This window comes from Chanodichthys erythropterus, chromosome 10 (assembly GCF_024489055.1).
Source record: "Chanodichthys erythropterus isolate Z2021 chromosome 10, ASM2448905v1, whole genome shotgun sequence".
NCBI lineage: Eukaryota > Metazoa > Chordata > Actinopteri > Cypriniformes > Xenocyprididae > Chanodichthys > Chanodichthys erythropterus.
In genome coordinates, this window is record NC_090230.1 from 56,803,305 (window position 1) to 56,817,403 (window position 14,099).

The following is a 14,099-nucleotide window of genomic DNA, read 5'->3' on the forward strand; positions in this document are numbered from 1 at the left end:
AGCATATCCAGCAGCTGGTCCTGTCTATCTTCAGCTAACCGCACGAGCACAGTGACTCCAACAGATCGCAGGCCTGTCTGCAGCACATGAACACACACTGTACTATCTGCAGGGACTTCATTTCAGAGTTTTGATATGAGGCTGACAAATGGATTTTAAAGCTGATTCGAAGCAGAACGTTCTAAGGTGAACATGAAGGTCCTGAAAAACATTCCACTGATACTTTTTCTGGCATATTTCAGCCTGACTGAAGGGCTCCAGAGAGGTGAGTCACGGCTTCTCATTGTGAATAACTAGCTTGGGTTGTGCAAGCATTTATCACATGGTGAACCAAGGCAGTTTGTTGATTATTAGGATTAAGGATCTGTTGAAGTGTGGACACACTGAAAATGTGACAATTTTCTTTGGAACATTTTCAAATCAAGCTGGAGAACATGGATCATAAAGTTAATTTTTCACTTAAGTTATTATACTGATGATATATTAAAATATGTGCCAATATATCTCATTTATGTTCTAAAATTACTTTTTTTTTTCCTTTTTTTTTTACATTTTGAAAATCAATTTCGTATCGCACGTACTTGGCTATAACAAAAGTTTAAGTAAACAGTTTACTAAATGAGGTATTTGTCACAATAGAATCAATTAAACAGCCTATTATTAGTATTATTTATTTATTTATTTAATGACAATTCAGCAAAATGTGAAATGCACAAAACATCAAGAAAGCACTACATAAGATATTTCATGCATGGCAATATATATATATATATATATATATATATATATAGTAATGGATGAAGTGTTGAAACTTTATGAAAGGAGCTGTTTTTGACAGCTGCCACTGTGCCTTGATACAACGTGTGCTGCTGTATTAATAATAGCAGTAACAATGGCCATTCATAACAAATACTTCATGTCATCAAAGATTAAAGCAGAGGATGAAAGCTTCCAGAATGTTCGTTCCACAATATGCACACCATATTATGTTCAAGCACTTCAAACCTTTCATTTTCAAATCAAGTCAAAGAAAGAAAAAAAAAGAAAAACATTTTTCTCACATTTTTCTTTGCACCCACTGTGAATAAACATTTATTATAGTATGGTTTCCCAGTTTGAGAGAAGCAATTACATACAGACCACAATTATAGAATCATTTATAGTCTTCTCAGTATCAGTCTCAGAATCATTGACAGATGGGATTTGATTTGTGTAATTATGATTTAAATTGTGAGGTCACGTCAAGCCTAAACTATAATTTGTGACATATGACTTCTGGAGAACCTTAAAGCATAGTTGTGACCTCAGAGCTTTGAACCTCAATGTCTTCCAACTGGAAATGTTTATAATGATTTTGGATTACAGATGGGGAAGATACACTGTATGGCAAAGGATTTTCTTAAGATGAATTCATGCGGTTACTAATCGACATCTTAAAATAGCTTATGAGGTCATAAGTAAGGTATATTGGTTTTGGGCAGCATGCTAAAATCAATTGCTCTACTTAGAGCAAACATAGTAAACATAGTCTCATAGTGAAAATAATCAAAAAGTTTCATTAATGATTATTTAGTACTTAAATAATAATTGATAACTACAAATATATATAGCAAATATACTACACAAAACCAGTGCTATTTTTAACAACACCATTTATGTGACAAAACTCTTATGTATGAATATATTTTAGGTGCGTTCCATTCGACCGTAAGTGGACTGTGAAGTGGACTTCACAGGGTATTTCGCCATCTTAAGTGAGATAGCATAGGGAATAAGGGGACATTGATACATCACTTCACAGGAAGTAGAGACGTAAAATCAACTGTCATTGTCATTGAAAGATGAAAACAGGTGAAAGAAGAAGCAGAAAAAAATGATAGAAGTTTGCTTAGGAACATGTAAAATAAAAATAACACAATCATCAAACATTCAACAGCACATAAATCAAAACTGCTGATCGTTACTGAATGAAATGTTGACCCAGGAAGAGGTACAGGACTGTGAAGCTTTGGAGTGTTGATAGAAGTGATATACTACATCTTGGTTGGGAATGTTGGCGGGGAAAGAGTTCACCTAAAAATGAAAATGATCCCATAAATTAAATTAATATGTGACTTTCTTCAGCCAAACACAATCAGAGTTAGCTCTTCCCAGCTTTATATTGGGAGTGAAGTGTAAATGAGATTTTGAAGCCCAAAAAAGCACATCCATCCATCATAAATATATTCCATACTGCTCCAGGGGTTTAATAAAGGCCTTCTGAAGCGGAAAAAAATAAATGACTTTTATATAAATTAACTAGCTTAATCACTTCCATACACGAGTTCCAGCAAAACTTTTTTTACCCAAGGCATGATATATGGATAAATGTGGAAGCACAGAGGATAAAGCAAAACAAAACAATGGCTACGAATTAGAAGTCTAAATGAGAATTTTATTTTTATTTTTTTTTAATGTCGGAGGAGCTTGAGTTTGGTACCTAGCCCTATTTTTTTGAACTTCGAGTGGAACCAGAAGCTAGTGATTCAGTTTATAAAGTTATAATTATGGATATTTTTCTTACAAAGCGCTTCGCTTCAGAAGCCCTTTATTAACCCCCTGGAGTTGTATGGATTACTTTAATGATGGATGGATGCACATTTTTGAGCTTCAAAATCTTCTAGTTACTATTCACTCCCATTATAAAGCTGGGAAGAGGATGTTTTATAATGTACTAACTCTGATTGTGTTTGGCTGAAAGAAAGAAGTCATATACACTTAGGATGGCTTGAGGTTGAGTAAATTATGGGATCATTTTCAATTTTGGGTGAACTATCCCTTTAATACTCTCATATGAGCAATCTCTCAGTAACGACAATGATTTATGTCTCACAAGCCTTAAATCTAACATCAAAATGTAACGCTTAATTTCAAATTGATGAACATGATGAAATAAATGCCTCACGAGACAGTGCGGTCACAGAGAAATTTTGGCGACATTTTGTGGGCAAAAGAAGGTCAGTTGTCTATTGTTAATAGTGTAGACGAAGATGTATGTAGAAGTCACTTTCAAGCGGCTTTCTGTTGGTCAAAGTGGCAAATTTGTGTGACCAACTGAACCAGCTGCAAAATTTGAGTGGGGAATCTTTAGCCCTTGCCAAAATGCTACCAAGCAACAACACTGCAATATAAATATGGGACCTACTTTATATTAAAGGGCACCTATTATGCCCCTTTTTACAAGATGTAATATTGGTCTTGGGTGTCCCCAGAATGTATTTGTGAAGTTTCAGCACAAAATACCCCACAGTTAATTTATTATAACCATTTGAAAATGTCATTTTTGGGGCCTGTTTTAAAAAGAGCTGTTTTGGTGTGTACCACCTTAAATATAAATGAGCTGCATATCCCCGACCTGCCTTTGGATGAGGGCGTAACTTGCATACGGTAGAAGCAGAATGGCTGAGAGTGAGAGACCCGCTGTTTTGTATGGCATTCAGACGTACATGTTTGAACCGGAATCAGACCCAGATGATGAAGAGACTCCGGCAGAAGAAGCACAATTGAGAATGGAGCAGGACATCTCTGAATGGTTATTTGATACATTTATGTACTTAGAGAGTTTTAATCGCGTCCCATTTGCAATTATGGATGTGCAACACACACACACACACACACACTGTGATAACGTTCGCGCAATTTTTTGAAACTACAAACACAAATACTGTGATAACGTTTGCGAAGTACGTTAGATACACACTATACAAACAAGGTTTAAATGATATACACAGACATTCTACGACGACGACAACGACTTTAGACGCATTTGTTATTGAATTGGCTGACATCGACTGAAATGACTATTTGCTCAAAAAACATTAAATACACTTACTTCTTCTGGATGTGACGTTGGATTGCGAACAGTAGGCAACGATCCACACATTGAGGATTAACTTTGAAGCAAGACCTGCTTTGAATTGACCCTCGTTCTCAAAACAGTCAGTCAAAAAATTATTCGCGCAAACATAAACGTATTTTGGAATTTTGAGTGGCGCCTTTCCTTCGTAAATAAAATCCATCCACTGCGTTTTCAGTGGCTCTGATGTCGGAAGTAAGTGAAAACTACTATGTTCATTATTACATCCCACGACAGAACACTTATGTTTCTTAGGAGACATTACCGGCTGTCGTTGAAACAATGGAGGATGGTTGACAGATCACCGACGGCGGGGTCTATGCCAAAACCAGATTGTCAATCAAACCACGTGGGTGGGGCTTAGCGCAATTCTACGTCACAGTGAGAGTAATCTTAGAACAGGGCGTTCTGAGACAGTGCTTATGAATTATTGAGATTGTAAAAAAAACACTGGGTGGATTTTTCTCATTCTAGGGTGGTTTTGCTCACACACTGCCAACACACATTTATGGTCAAACACCATGTAAAAGTGAATTTTGCATAATAGGTGCCCTTTAAATGTCTTTAACTACTATGTACTAGTATTTAAATTAAGCATTTAATACAATGCCCTTATTGTACATGCTTTTGCATTGTACTTATTTAAACAATACCTGCATGTAATTACATCTATAATTACACTGTTGACCCTTCCAATACATCTTAAGGCACCTTATGGGTTAAGGCTTAACCCATCCTTAAACCTACCCATACCACCAAACCTGTCTCTAACATTACCTGTATCCCACCTCAATAGCAGTGAAAGTGTTTTGTAATTGTGCATAGTTCTATACAGTCTAAAAAGGGCAGAAGAAAATACTTCTCATATCTTCTGTTGTGATGTCAAATGTTGCATCTAATCAAACTTTACAATATATTGGAACAAATTCATCTGTACCAATTGGTACCATGTCCGATGCCTACATTGACATGCATTCATCCTAACAAACTATGAACTATGAAAGGTCATAGGAAATATGACCCATCCTGCATTAATTATAGGTTACATGCGGGAGTGTTACCACTTAATGTCCATTTGGGTCCATGAGCAAAATCAGTCTCTCAATAGATGATACCAAAATGGTATGCGATCAGATGGTTAGGTATAAATTTGATATTGACGTACACACTACCTCAATCAAATTAAAGCATCAGTAGCTGTTCCACACATCATCTGGCTGTAATTGACCAGCGGAATGAAAATGAATGTCCCTTCTCACCCTTTGCATACAGTACGTCTTTCTTGGTATCACACCATATGTCATTCACACAGGAAGGTACCGTGAAACAGGACAATACTGATGTACAACACTACTGGAAGCGAGAATTAAAAATGCAACAAAAGTAACCAAGACTAACATTCATAGAATCCTTAAAGGAGACCTATTATGCCCTTTCTCAAAGTCTTGATTTTGTTTTTGGGCTCTACTAGAATAGGTTTTCATGCTTGAATGTTCAAAAAACACGTAATTTCCCCCCATATTTAGTTGCAGCACTTCTCTGGTATTTTTAATGAGGGATATTGTGCTGGAAAAAATCTCAAGACTACAAAGGAAGCATTTCAGGGAGTTCAGAAACAGTGCACACTGATATAGAGAATAACTCCCTTTGGAGTGACTTTGTGCTTTGTAACTTTGCAGATCTTTTTCATGCTCAAACATTAAAGGTACAATTTGTGATATTTTTTTCCGCTAGAGGTCGCTAGAAGCCTATTCAAAACAAAGGCGTAGTTTGATGACGCCAATTTTTAGAGCGGAAACTTGGGACATGTGGTCTCCATCTCAACGGACGGTGCAAAAGAATAGGGATTAGGGTCTGGAAGAACTCATGTTCGTGGATGCGATTATTAACGTTATTGTAGTATGAAGCAGAGCAGGACCGAGTGTTGCGGAAGCTGAACGAGGAGCTGGAGCGATTGATCAACACACGCCTCACGAGCAGCGGGACTTTTATTATGACACAGTCGCCGGCGCCGCTTCCGCTTTTCCGGTCATGAGTTTACGGGAGCTGTCCTTGTCGACAGAACCAGTGGCAGATGGTAAGCAGTAATTATGTTCCATAAATAAGTAACACAATCCACCATAAAACGTGCAAGAAGTAAATAAGGAACTGCTTGAAGCAAGCTAGTGGTTTGCTGGACGCTAGACTCTACTTCCGCATTTGTCCACGGCACTGTTGTGATGTGGTTTCTACGTCAGTAAAGGCGGTAACAAAGGTAACTGGCGTCATTGACAGGCGACTGCACTGCCCCGTGTCACTGTTTAGAATGGGAATTTTCTCATGATTTACAAGTAGTTGAAAACATTAGAGATACTGTTTGTAATCAGATGGACAAAATATATAACACTAGCCTAGTGGTTTTTGGATATTTTACTGCAAAAATTTTACATATTGTACCTTTAACATTACACACTAAAGAAAGCTGAACATGTCAAATAGCATAATAGGTCCCCTTGAAGACTTTCCCCAAACTGGTTATCGTTGAATTACAAGGTATAGCTTGTAAAATTATATTTTGTCATTATTCATGTAGTCTTTTCCTAAAAAAAGATTATTCAATATTTTACATATATTTTACCTCCAAAAAGTATTTGGACACTTGAGTCACTTAAAAATGTATGAATGTCAGATAACAAATTATCAAAGCAAACGGAATCTGCAAACACACAATGCTAGACTTATAACTGAAAAAGGGACACATAGTTAATATATTTATTATAATTTAAGTTTTTTTTTGTTGTTGTTTTTTTTTACATCAAATTGGATAAGCAAAGAGGGAGGCTGTTACACAAAACCCTAAGCAGCATCTTAACATGAGCTGTTGCTAACAGGTCAGGGATGATGATGTCCTTGGAAGCTTTTGCGAGGAACAGGTGATATATCCGCTGATTCACACTTGGGAAATTGGCAGGTTGTGTTCCTGCTGAGTGCTAATGCATCCCCGTGAGAAAATGCAGCCGACAGCAAACGAGGTTTGCAAAGTCATGGTGTAAATTTATGAGGCTCCAGCTTCACTTATATCACTCATCTGCATACAAGACAGAGAAAAGACCTTAAAAAGACAATAACATTGCATTCCCTTCTACCAGAAGGCTGGAACCAACCTAAAGTACTCTTATAGAGGTTTTAGAGGAGTTTTGTGCAGTTGTCAGCAGGCCTAACTCAGAGGCCAGCAGGCTGAACAGTTTAATCCTGGTTTTTCTTGTTAGCAAGGGCCTGTTAGCCCCTCCTGGTAGATGACGTAATTGCATTGTCTGGTTCCCAAAAATATCTTTCTCCACTGATGACAATTCAGGGAAATATTCCATGATGGTAACACTTTATTTTAATGGTCCACTTTAGACATTCTGCTAACTCTAAGTAAATTTGTAACTATATATCAACTTGCACACATTAGAGTATTAAAAGACAGTCTGCTTAATATCTGCTAACACTTTATTTTGATGCTCCTCAACAGACATTATACTGTTTATAAGTGACTTTGAAACTATATCAACTTTTTCTACTAAAACGAATCCTAAAATCTAACCCTATCCTACCAGTCTACTATAGTCTACTAGTACTCTAATGAGAGTTTTTATAGTTAGTAGTATGTCTAAAATAGACCATCGAAATAAAGTGTAACCCACTAACGTTATTACGTCCAAGTCACTGAAAGAGTTATTTTTTAAGTAAAATTATTAAAAATCATTATTTAAATCATTATTTGAAAAATATTAGATGAGAAACTAGAAATGATGTTTTGGCAACTAACTGAAATAAATAATCTTAAATTGAAGTACTAAAATTAATTAAAAAATAAAATTAAAAATAAATTAAAGCTAAGTAGAAATTTTTTAAAGCAAATAATAATAATAATATAATAGCAAAAGAACTAAAATGTAAACTAAAATGAAAAACTTAATTAAACATTTGAAATGTTGTCTTGGCAACTATCTGAAATAAGTTTAAAATGAAGTACTAAAGTTACTGTAACTGAAAAAACATTAAAGCTAAATATTTAGAAAATAATAATAAAAAGGACAACACATTAAAAATTACTAAAACTTAAACTAAAATTGAAACAAAATATGAATTTTATATTAATAAATACTATAATAGTATATAACTAATACTAAATTAACACTGACGTGCAAGGACAACAACAAAAGTTATTCTCTCACTAATAATATATCATAGCTGAAAATAGCACAAGCATCATATACTGAATACTTGTATGTGACATGGGACCTCTGATAATTACATTAGTGAGCAACATAGTGCATCCATTTTTGGTCCAATTTCTGAATGTGAGAGGAGCTTAAGGCCTTGAAAGAGGAGACTTTTTTAAAAAAAAATTTATTTTTTATTCTGGCATGTTCAGCTAGTTCTATTTATCTTGTCACATTTCTCTTTGAAGAAACTAATCTTTGAAGGAATAAAAAATTACGTGTGATTGCAAAAGAAATGAGAAGACGAGAACTTCCTGGAACTTCCTTGATATGTCTTGACATAAAAGTGCCAGACTAAACAATAAAACTCCAGCTAAAACATTTATTACCAGACAGACAGAGAAGTACAATAAACTGACCTCAATTTTTAACTGTTAACACAAATATTACGTAACATTAAGAGCAAACATTTCAGAACTACAAACCTGATTCCAAAAAAGTTGGGACACTGTACAAATTGTGAATAAAAAAGGAATGCTATAATTTACAAATCTCATAAACTTATATTTTATTCACAATAGAATATAGATAACATATCAAATGTTGAAAGTGAGACATTTTGAAATGTCATGCCAAATATTGGCTCATTTTGGATTTCATGAGAGCTACGCATTCCAAAAAAGTTGGGACAGGTAGCAATAAGAGGCCGGAAAAGTTAAATGTACATATAAGGAACAGCTGGAGGACCAATTTGCAACTTATTAGGTCAATTGGCAACATGATTGGGTATAAAAAGAGCCTCTCAGAGTGGCAGTGTCTCTCAGAAGTCAAGATGGGCAGAGGATCAACAATTCCCCAATGCTGCGGCGAAAAACAGTGGAGCAATATCAGAAAGGAGTTTCTCAGTGAAAAATTGCAAAGAGTTTGAAGTTATCATCATCTACAGTGCATAATATCATCCAAAGATTCAGAGAATCTGGAACAATCTCTGTGCGTAAGGGTCAAGGCCGGAAAACCATACTGGATGCCCGTGATCTTTGCGCCCTTAGACAGCACTGCATCACATACAGGAATGCTACTGTAATGGAAATCACAACATGGGAACACTTCCAGAATAAACCAAAAAAGAACTGCACACTGCCATTGCTGCTCTCAGAATTTAATAAAAAGACAACGTTTCGACCAAAGAGGTCTTCGTCAGGTCAGGCAAACAGTAGATAGTGACAAAATGGCAATTACTTTGCATTTTCTCAACATAGTCAATGACACCAGATACAATTCATTTCATCAACATGATCAATCACACCTGTTTCAAATCATCATATTCATCACCCAATGATTAAATCAACAATAATAACAAACATTATACCCAAATTCACAAAAAAGGTTTCAAATCAAAATCCAAATTTAAACCTTTTGGAGAAAGAGTATTCAATGTATAAATATAAAAAGCTTCCCTCTGTAGTAAGATTTTATCAATATCACCACCCCTTCTAGGTACTTTAATTTGTTCAATGCCTAAGTAACGAAGAGTCGATAAATTATGTTTAAAAGAATCAAAATGAACAGCAATGGGATTTTTTTGGTCCTTCAATCGTATATTACTTCTGTGTTCAGCTATACGTGTTTTTAAGCACCGTTTTGTTTTGCCTATATAGGCCATACCACAGGGACATTTGATCATATAAATTACATTTTTAGTATTGCACGAAATTATTCCCTTAATCTTCAACTGTTTACCTGAGTGTGGATGACTAAAAGTGTGACATTTCGTAGTAAAATTGCATTGTGCACATTGTCCACATCTATAATTGCCATCAGGGACTGAAAAGGGATTCGTAGATCGTTCCGATCCTTGGTCAGCTCTGACCAACATTTGCCGTATATTAGGGGCTCGTTTATAGACAATTCGTGGAGGATCTTTATAAAACTGACTCAATGCAGGGTCTGAGCTTAAAATATGCCAGTGTTTGCGTACGATGTTTGCAAACTCATTGCTTAGAGCGGAATATTGGATAATACAAGACAATCTATTATTGGTCGGTTTAGACACTGTTCGAGCAAGGCACTCTTGCTGATCAGTATTTTCGAAACATGCCACAGCCTCTTTAATCCAAGTATTTTTATAACCTCTCTCGCAAAACCTCTGACATAAATCTTTACATTGTATCTCATACCTTTCATTATACGTACAAATCCTACGAATCCTCTTAAACTGACTAATTGGAAGACTCTTCTTTAAATTGGTAGGATGAAAACTCTGACCATGTAGAATCGTATTTTTATCTGTGGGTTTTCTATACAGATCTGTCACCAATTTATCATCATCTTTTATTATAAGTAGGTCAAGAAAGCTAACCTGAGAGGCATTATAGTAAATGGTAAATTTGAGATGTTCACTACTGCGATTTAAGAAATGTAATGTAGTGGAAAACACTTCCAGAAAACATTGTCGGTGAACACAATCCACCGTGCCATTCGCTGTTGCCAGCTAAAACTCTATAGGTCAAAAAAGAAGCCATATCTAAACATATATTGATCTGTCATCTATGTTGTATTCTGAATAAAATATTGAAATTTGAAACTTCCACATCATTGCATTCTGTTTTTATTCACAATTTGTACAGTGTCCCAACTTTTTTGGAATCGGGTTTGCGAAACTGCGATATCCAAGGGCATACATATGTTTATGTAAAATACCAGTTTATGTAAAATGACTTTAACAGTGTCTTAGAATAGTAAAGGGCTGGTTTTGCTGTAATTAAAATTAGCCTAAATATTACTTTGTGCTCCTAAGCCTGAGCTCCTAAGCTCCTAAGTTCTGTTCCAAAGCCTGAGCTTTCTAGTTGCATAAATAGGCAGCATGAAATGAAATGGAACCTTATTAGTGATTACATACCACCATACATAGGCCACAACTCCATTTGACAAACAAATAGCAGTACTCATGAAGAGACTTGACACAACTTATTTCAACAGTCTGGAATTAGGATCTCGCTAAACTAATAACACAGTACTCAAATCAACGTGCGGGCTATCTATTTTTATGTTTAAACTAAAAATAAGAACGACGTCATGAACTCATGAAGAAGTGACAACTGTGAAGCTTTGTGATGCTGATGGACTTGATCTACTCCATCTATAAGTCTTTGACAAAAACATGATTTTCTCAGAAACTCACATTCAACTATTGATAAAAACGAATGTATGAAGCTAAAAAAAAAAAAAAAAAAAAATTGTTGTTGTTTAAAAACAGAGGCTCTGTTCTTTCTATTGATAGATTGTATGTTCAGACATTCATATAACAAAATATTCAGGGGGCCATGAAATTTTTGTGAAAATGATCAAAAGTGCTGGTGATGGCTGGCAAGGAAAGAGATCAAGTGTAGCGTCAGTTCTGGCAGGTCATGTCAGTCAAGCTCGCATCAGGTGACTCCCAGGTGACTCATGTCTACCTATTGGAATACGACGCCTATCACAGCATCCATATATATGCTCCTCAGAATTATCAGCAGCTATCACATTTCTCAGGAGCTAATTACCCTCCTCCATCCCCAGCTCCTCCTCTCGTCAAATCCCGTTAGGATTTGGCCTTCTGATTCCCCTGAATCAGACTAATTCTTGAAATATACGTACATGTTAAATTATTGACATTAATGATATCTGCATATGCTCGTAGTTCTGTTTACCCTTAGGGGGTTATTGCTACTCTCCCTGCTCTTATCCATGGCTGCATGGATGCGCAGGTAGTTCTTGCCCAGAACAGAACCATACCGCAAAGACAAACTCTATGCTATTATCAACCATATTTGATGATAGAGGTCCTGACAGAATTAAAGTTCAACATAGTAAAAAAAAAAAAAAAAAAAACATTAAAGTCCGCCTCATCTTCAATTGGCCTTTAAAGTATTCAGGTGACAACTTGTGAGTCAGTGAGACCAATAGACACAAAAACATATGTTATCATGTTCCAATTGTTTTAAGGAAGAAGCCCAGGTGTGCGTGCAGTATGGCAAGGTGACAGTGCATCTCATTCCCTCTCTCAGGGAACCAGAGTAGATTCCCCCCTGAACTTTTATTTTGACGGGTTGCCGTGAAGATCTTGAAGTGTCTGTGTGTGTATATAATATTACAGTAGTTTCTATCAAATTAAACTGTAAAATGCTCATGAAGTGACTCTCAGAGCAGCTCTGCAGATGGCGTTTATGTGTTCATGTTGTTATATAGTCAATGGCAGACACTGGAAAAAACATTGCGAGCATCATGTGTGCTTTTGTGTGTGTAGTAAACTATTCACGCATCTGCACCATTCATTCACACAGAGACACAAAGAACATGTAGGATTCATATACAAATAGTCTTCTTTCAGTTTAACATTAACACTAGTCCACTACTTTTGATTTATTCATCCAAATTTTGACAAATTCTGTGACATTCCACGTCATACAGTAAATTACGTTTTTATGAATGGATGCCGCGATTCCGTCCATGTTTTCTGCATTGCGGAAATCATTGGGCCCTAAATATGGTACCAATGCAAATATGTTAGAAACGATGCATCACGATACAAATGCCAATTTTTTTAATCGATGCATTGCATGATTTGCATCATTAACTTTTATGCCGATGCACCAAGGCAAATCTGTGAATCGTACTACTCCCTCAGGGAGTGTACTACGTGGAAGCATCTTCATCTAAACTCTCTTCTCTAGCACAGTGCTGGAGGGGGCAGTCAAAAGCAAATGGGGCTTCTCTCATTCCACTGCTTGTGAATCTATCTCTTTCTTCTTCATTTAAAAAACAAACCACATACATGTCTGATTATCTCCTCCAGCTAGGTGCTGAAGGGTGCATGAGATGAGTGGATTCGATCATGCCGGACATAGAAACCGACATTGTTGCACAGCTACAGGGATATTATATTGGAGAAACACGATAAAGTATGTTTTTCACTCAGTCTCCGACCATCTACCAATACTTATCTCATAGACTCCTGAGAGATGCATGTTAATAAAACATGTCTGCATGGTCACCTCCAGGATAGTACACTGGAGGGAGGCCAACATTGCCAGGTGGAATGGCTATTACACTTCACACTGCCAAGGGCCTCATCTCTGGTTCTTGTGCATCTCCTCATCTTGTGCATAAGCAATGCAGGTCAAAAAACTCCCCTCCCAAATGGAAACATAACCATTTCAAAGCTAAACAACATCTCGAGTCCCAACACCTTAGAGGGTAAGACTAGAACCTTCAGAGAAGATGCCACAACTGGGGAGAGATAGATCGCAATTGTCTCTGAGTATGTTTTCTCCTACGATCTTGACACTTCTAGATAGAGATAGGGAAGTACTAGAAGACTCACTAGAGCAGAGCGTTTGACCTGGCAGAAATCGCTCTTCAAGTTTCCCTTGAGCGATTTCCGGTTTGTTTGCCTCCCAGTCCAAATTCAATCTGGCTGTGGCACGGTTCAAGCAACTCCTTGAATGCAGGGGTATAGAGGGAGGCAGCCTCACTAACAGTTTCTGCCTTACCTTCAAACACATTCGACTCCTTGGAGTCAGATTGGGCCATTACTACATTTTCAGACATACTGGAAGAGGCCACAGAGCGGGCTTGCAAGTCTGTCCATAGAACTCCTGAGATAGTGGGTGAAGACTAAGAATGGGGAATTCCTGTCCCATATCTCTCTGCTAACTCGACCTATGATCTCCACAATTTTATTCTCCAAGCTGTTTCAGCAGCCATGGGACCCAAACCACGCAGTAGCGCCTCACTGCAAAACACGAGAACCAAGGGGCGGAGACGGGTAGGTTTAAGGGTATGTAAAGTGGGAGGAGTTAGATCCATATACAAGGGGTGGAAATGGGTAAGTTTAGATCCAGGGGCCGGAGACGGTAGGTATAGGGATATGTAAAGTGGGAGGAGTTGGATCTGGAACTGGATCTGGATCAAACCTCACACCCTGGATCATTGGAATTGTGATTCTGCAGTGAGGGCCATCTCAAACTGGGGGA

The 14,099-nt window shown here is 36.9% G+C and overlaps 1 protein-coding gene across 1 annotated transcript in view; it reads left to right on the forward strand.

The window, feature by feature from the left end:
- The first annotated feature begins 87 nt into the window (after positions 1–87).
- musk (muscle, skeletal, receptor tyrosine kinase) overlaps positions 88–14,099 on the forward strand; it is a 39,682-nt gene continuing 25,670 nt past the window's right edge. The window contains exon 1 of the mRNA XM_067398327.1: positions 88–265. Coding sequence (XP_067254428.1) covers positions 193–265 — 73 coding nt within the window. The 5' untranslated portion in view covers positions 88–192. The remainder of the gene's footprint in view (positions 266–14,099) is intronic.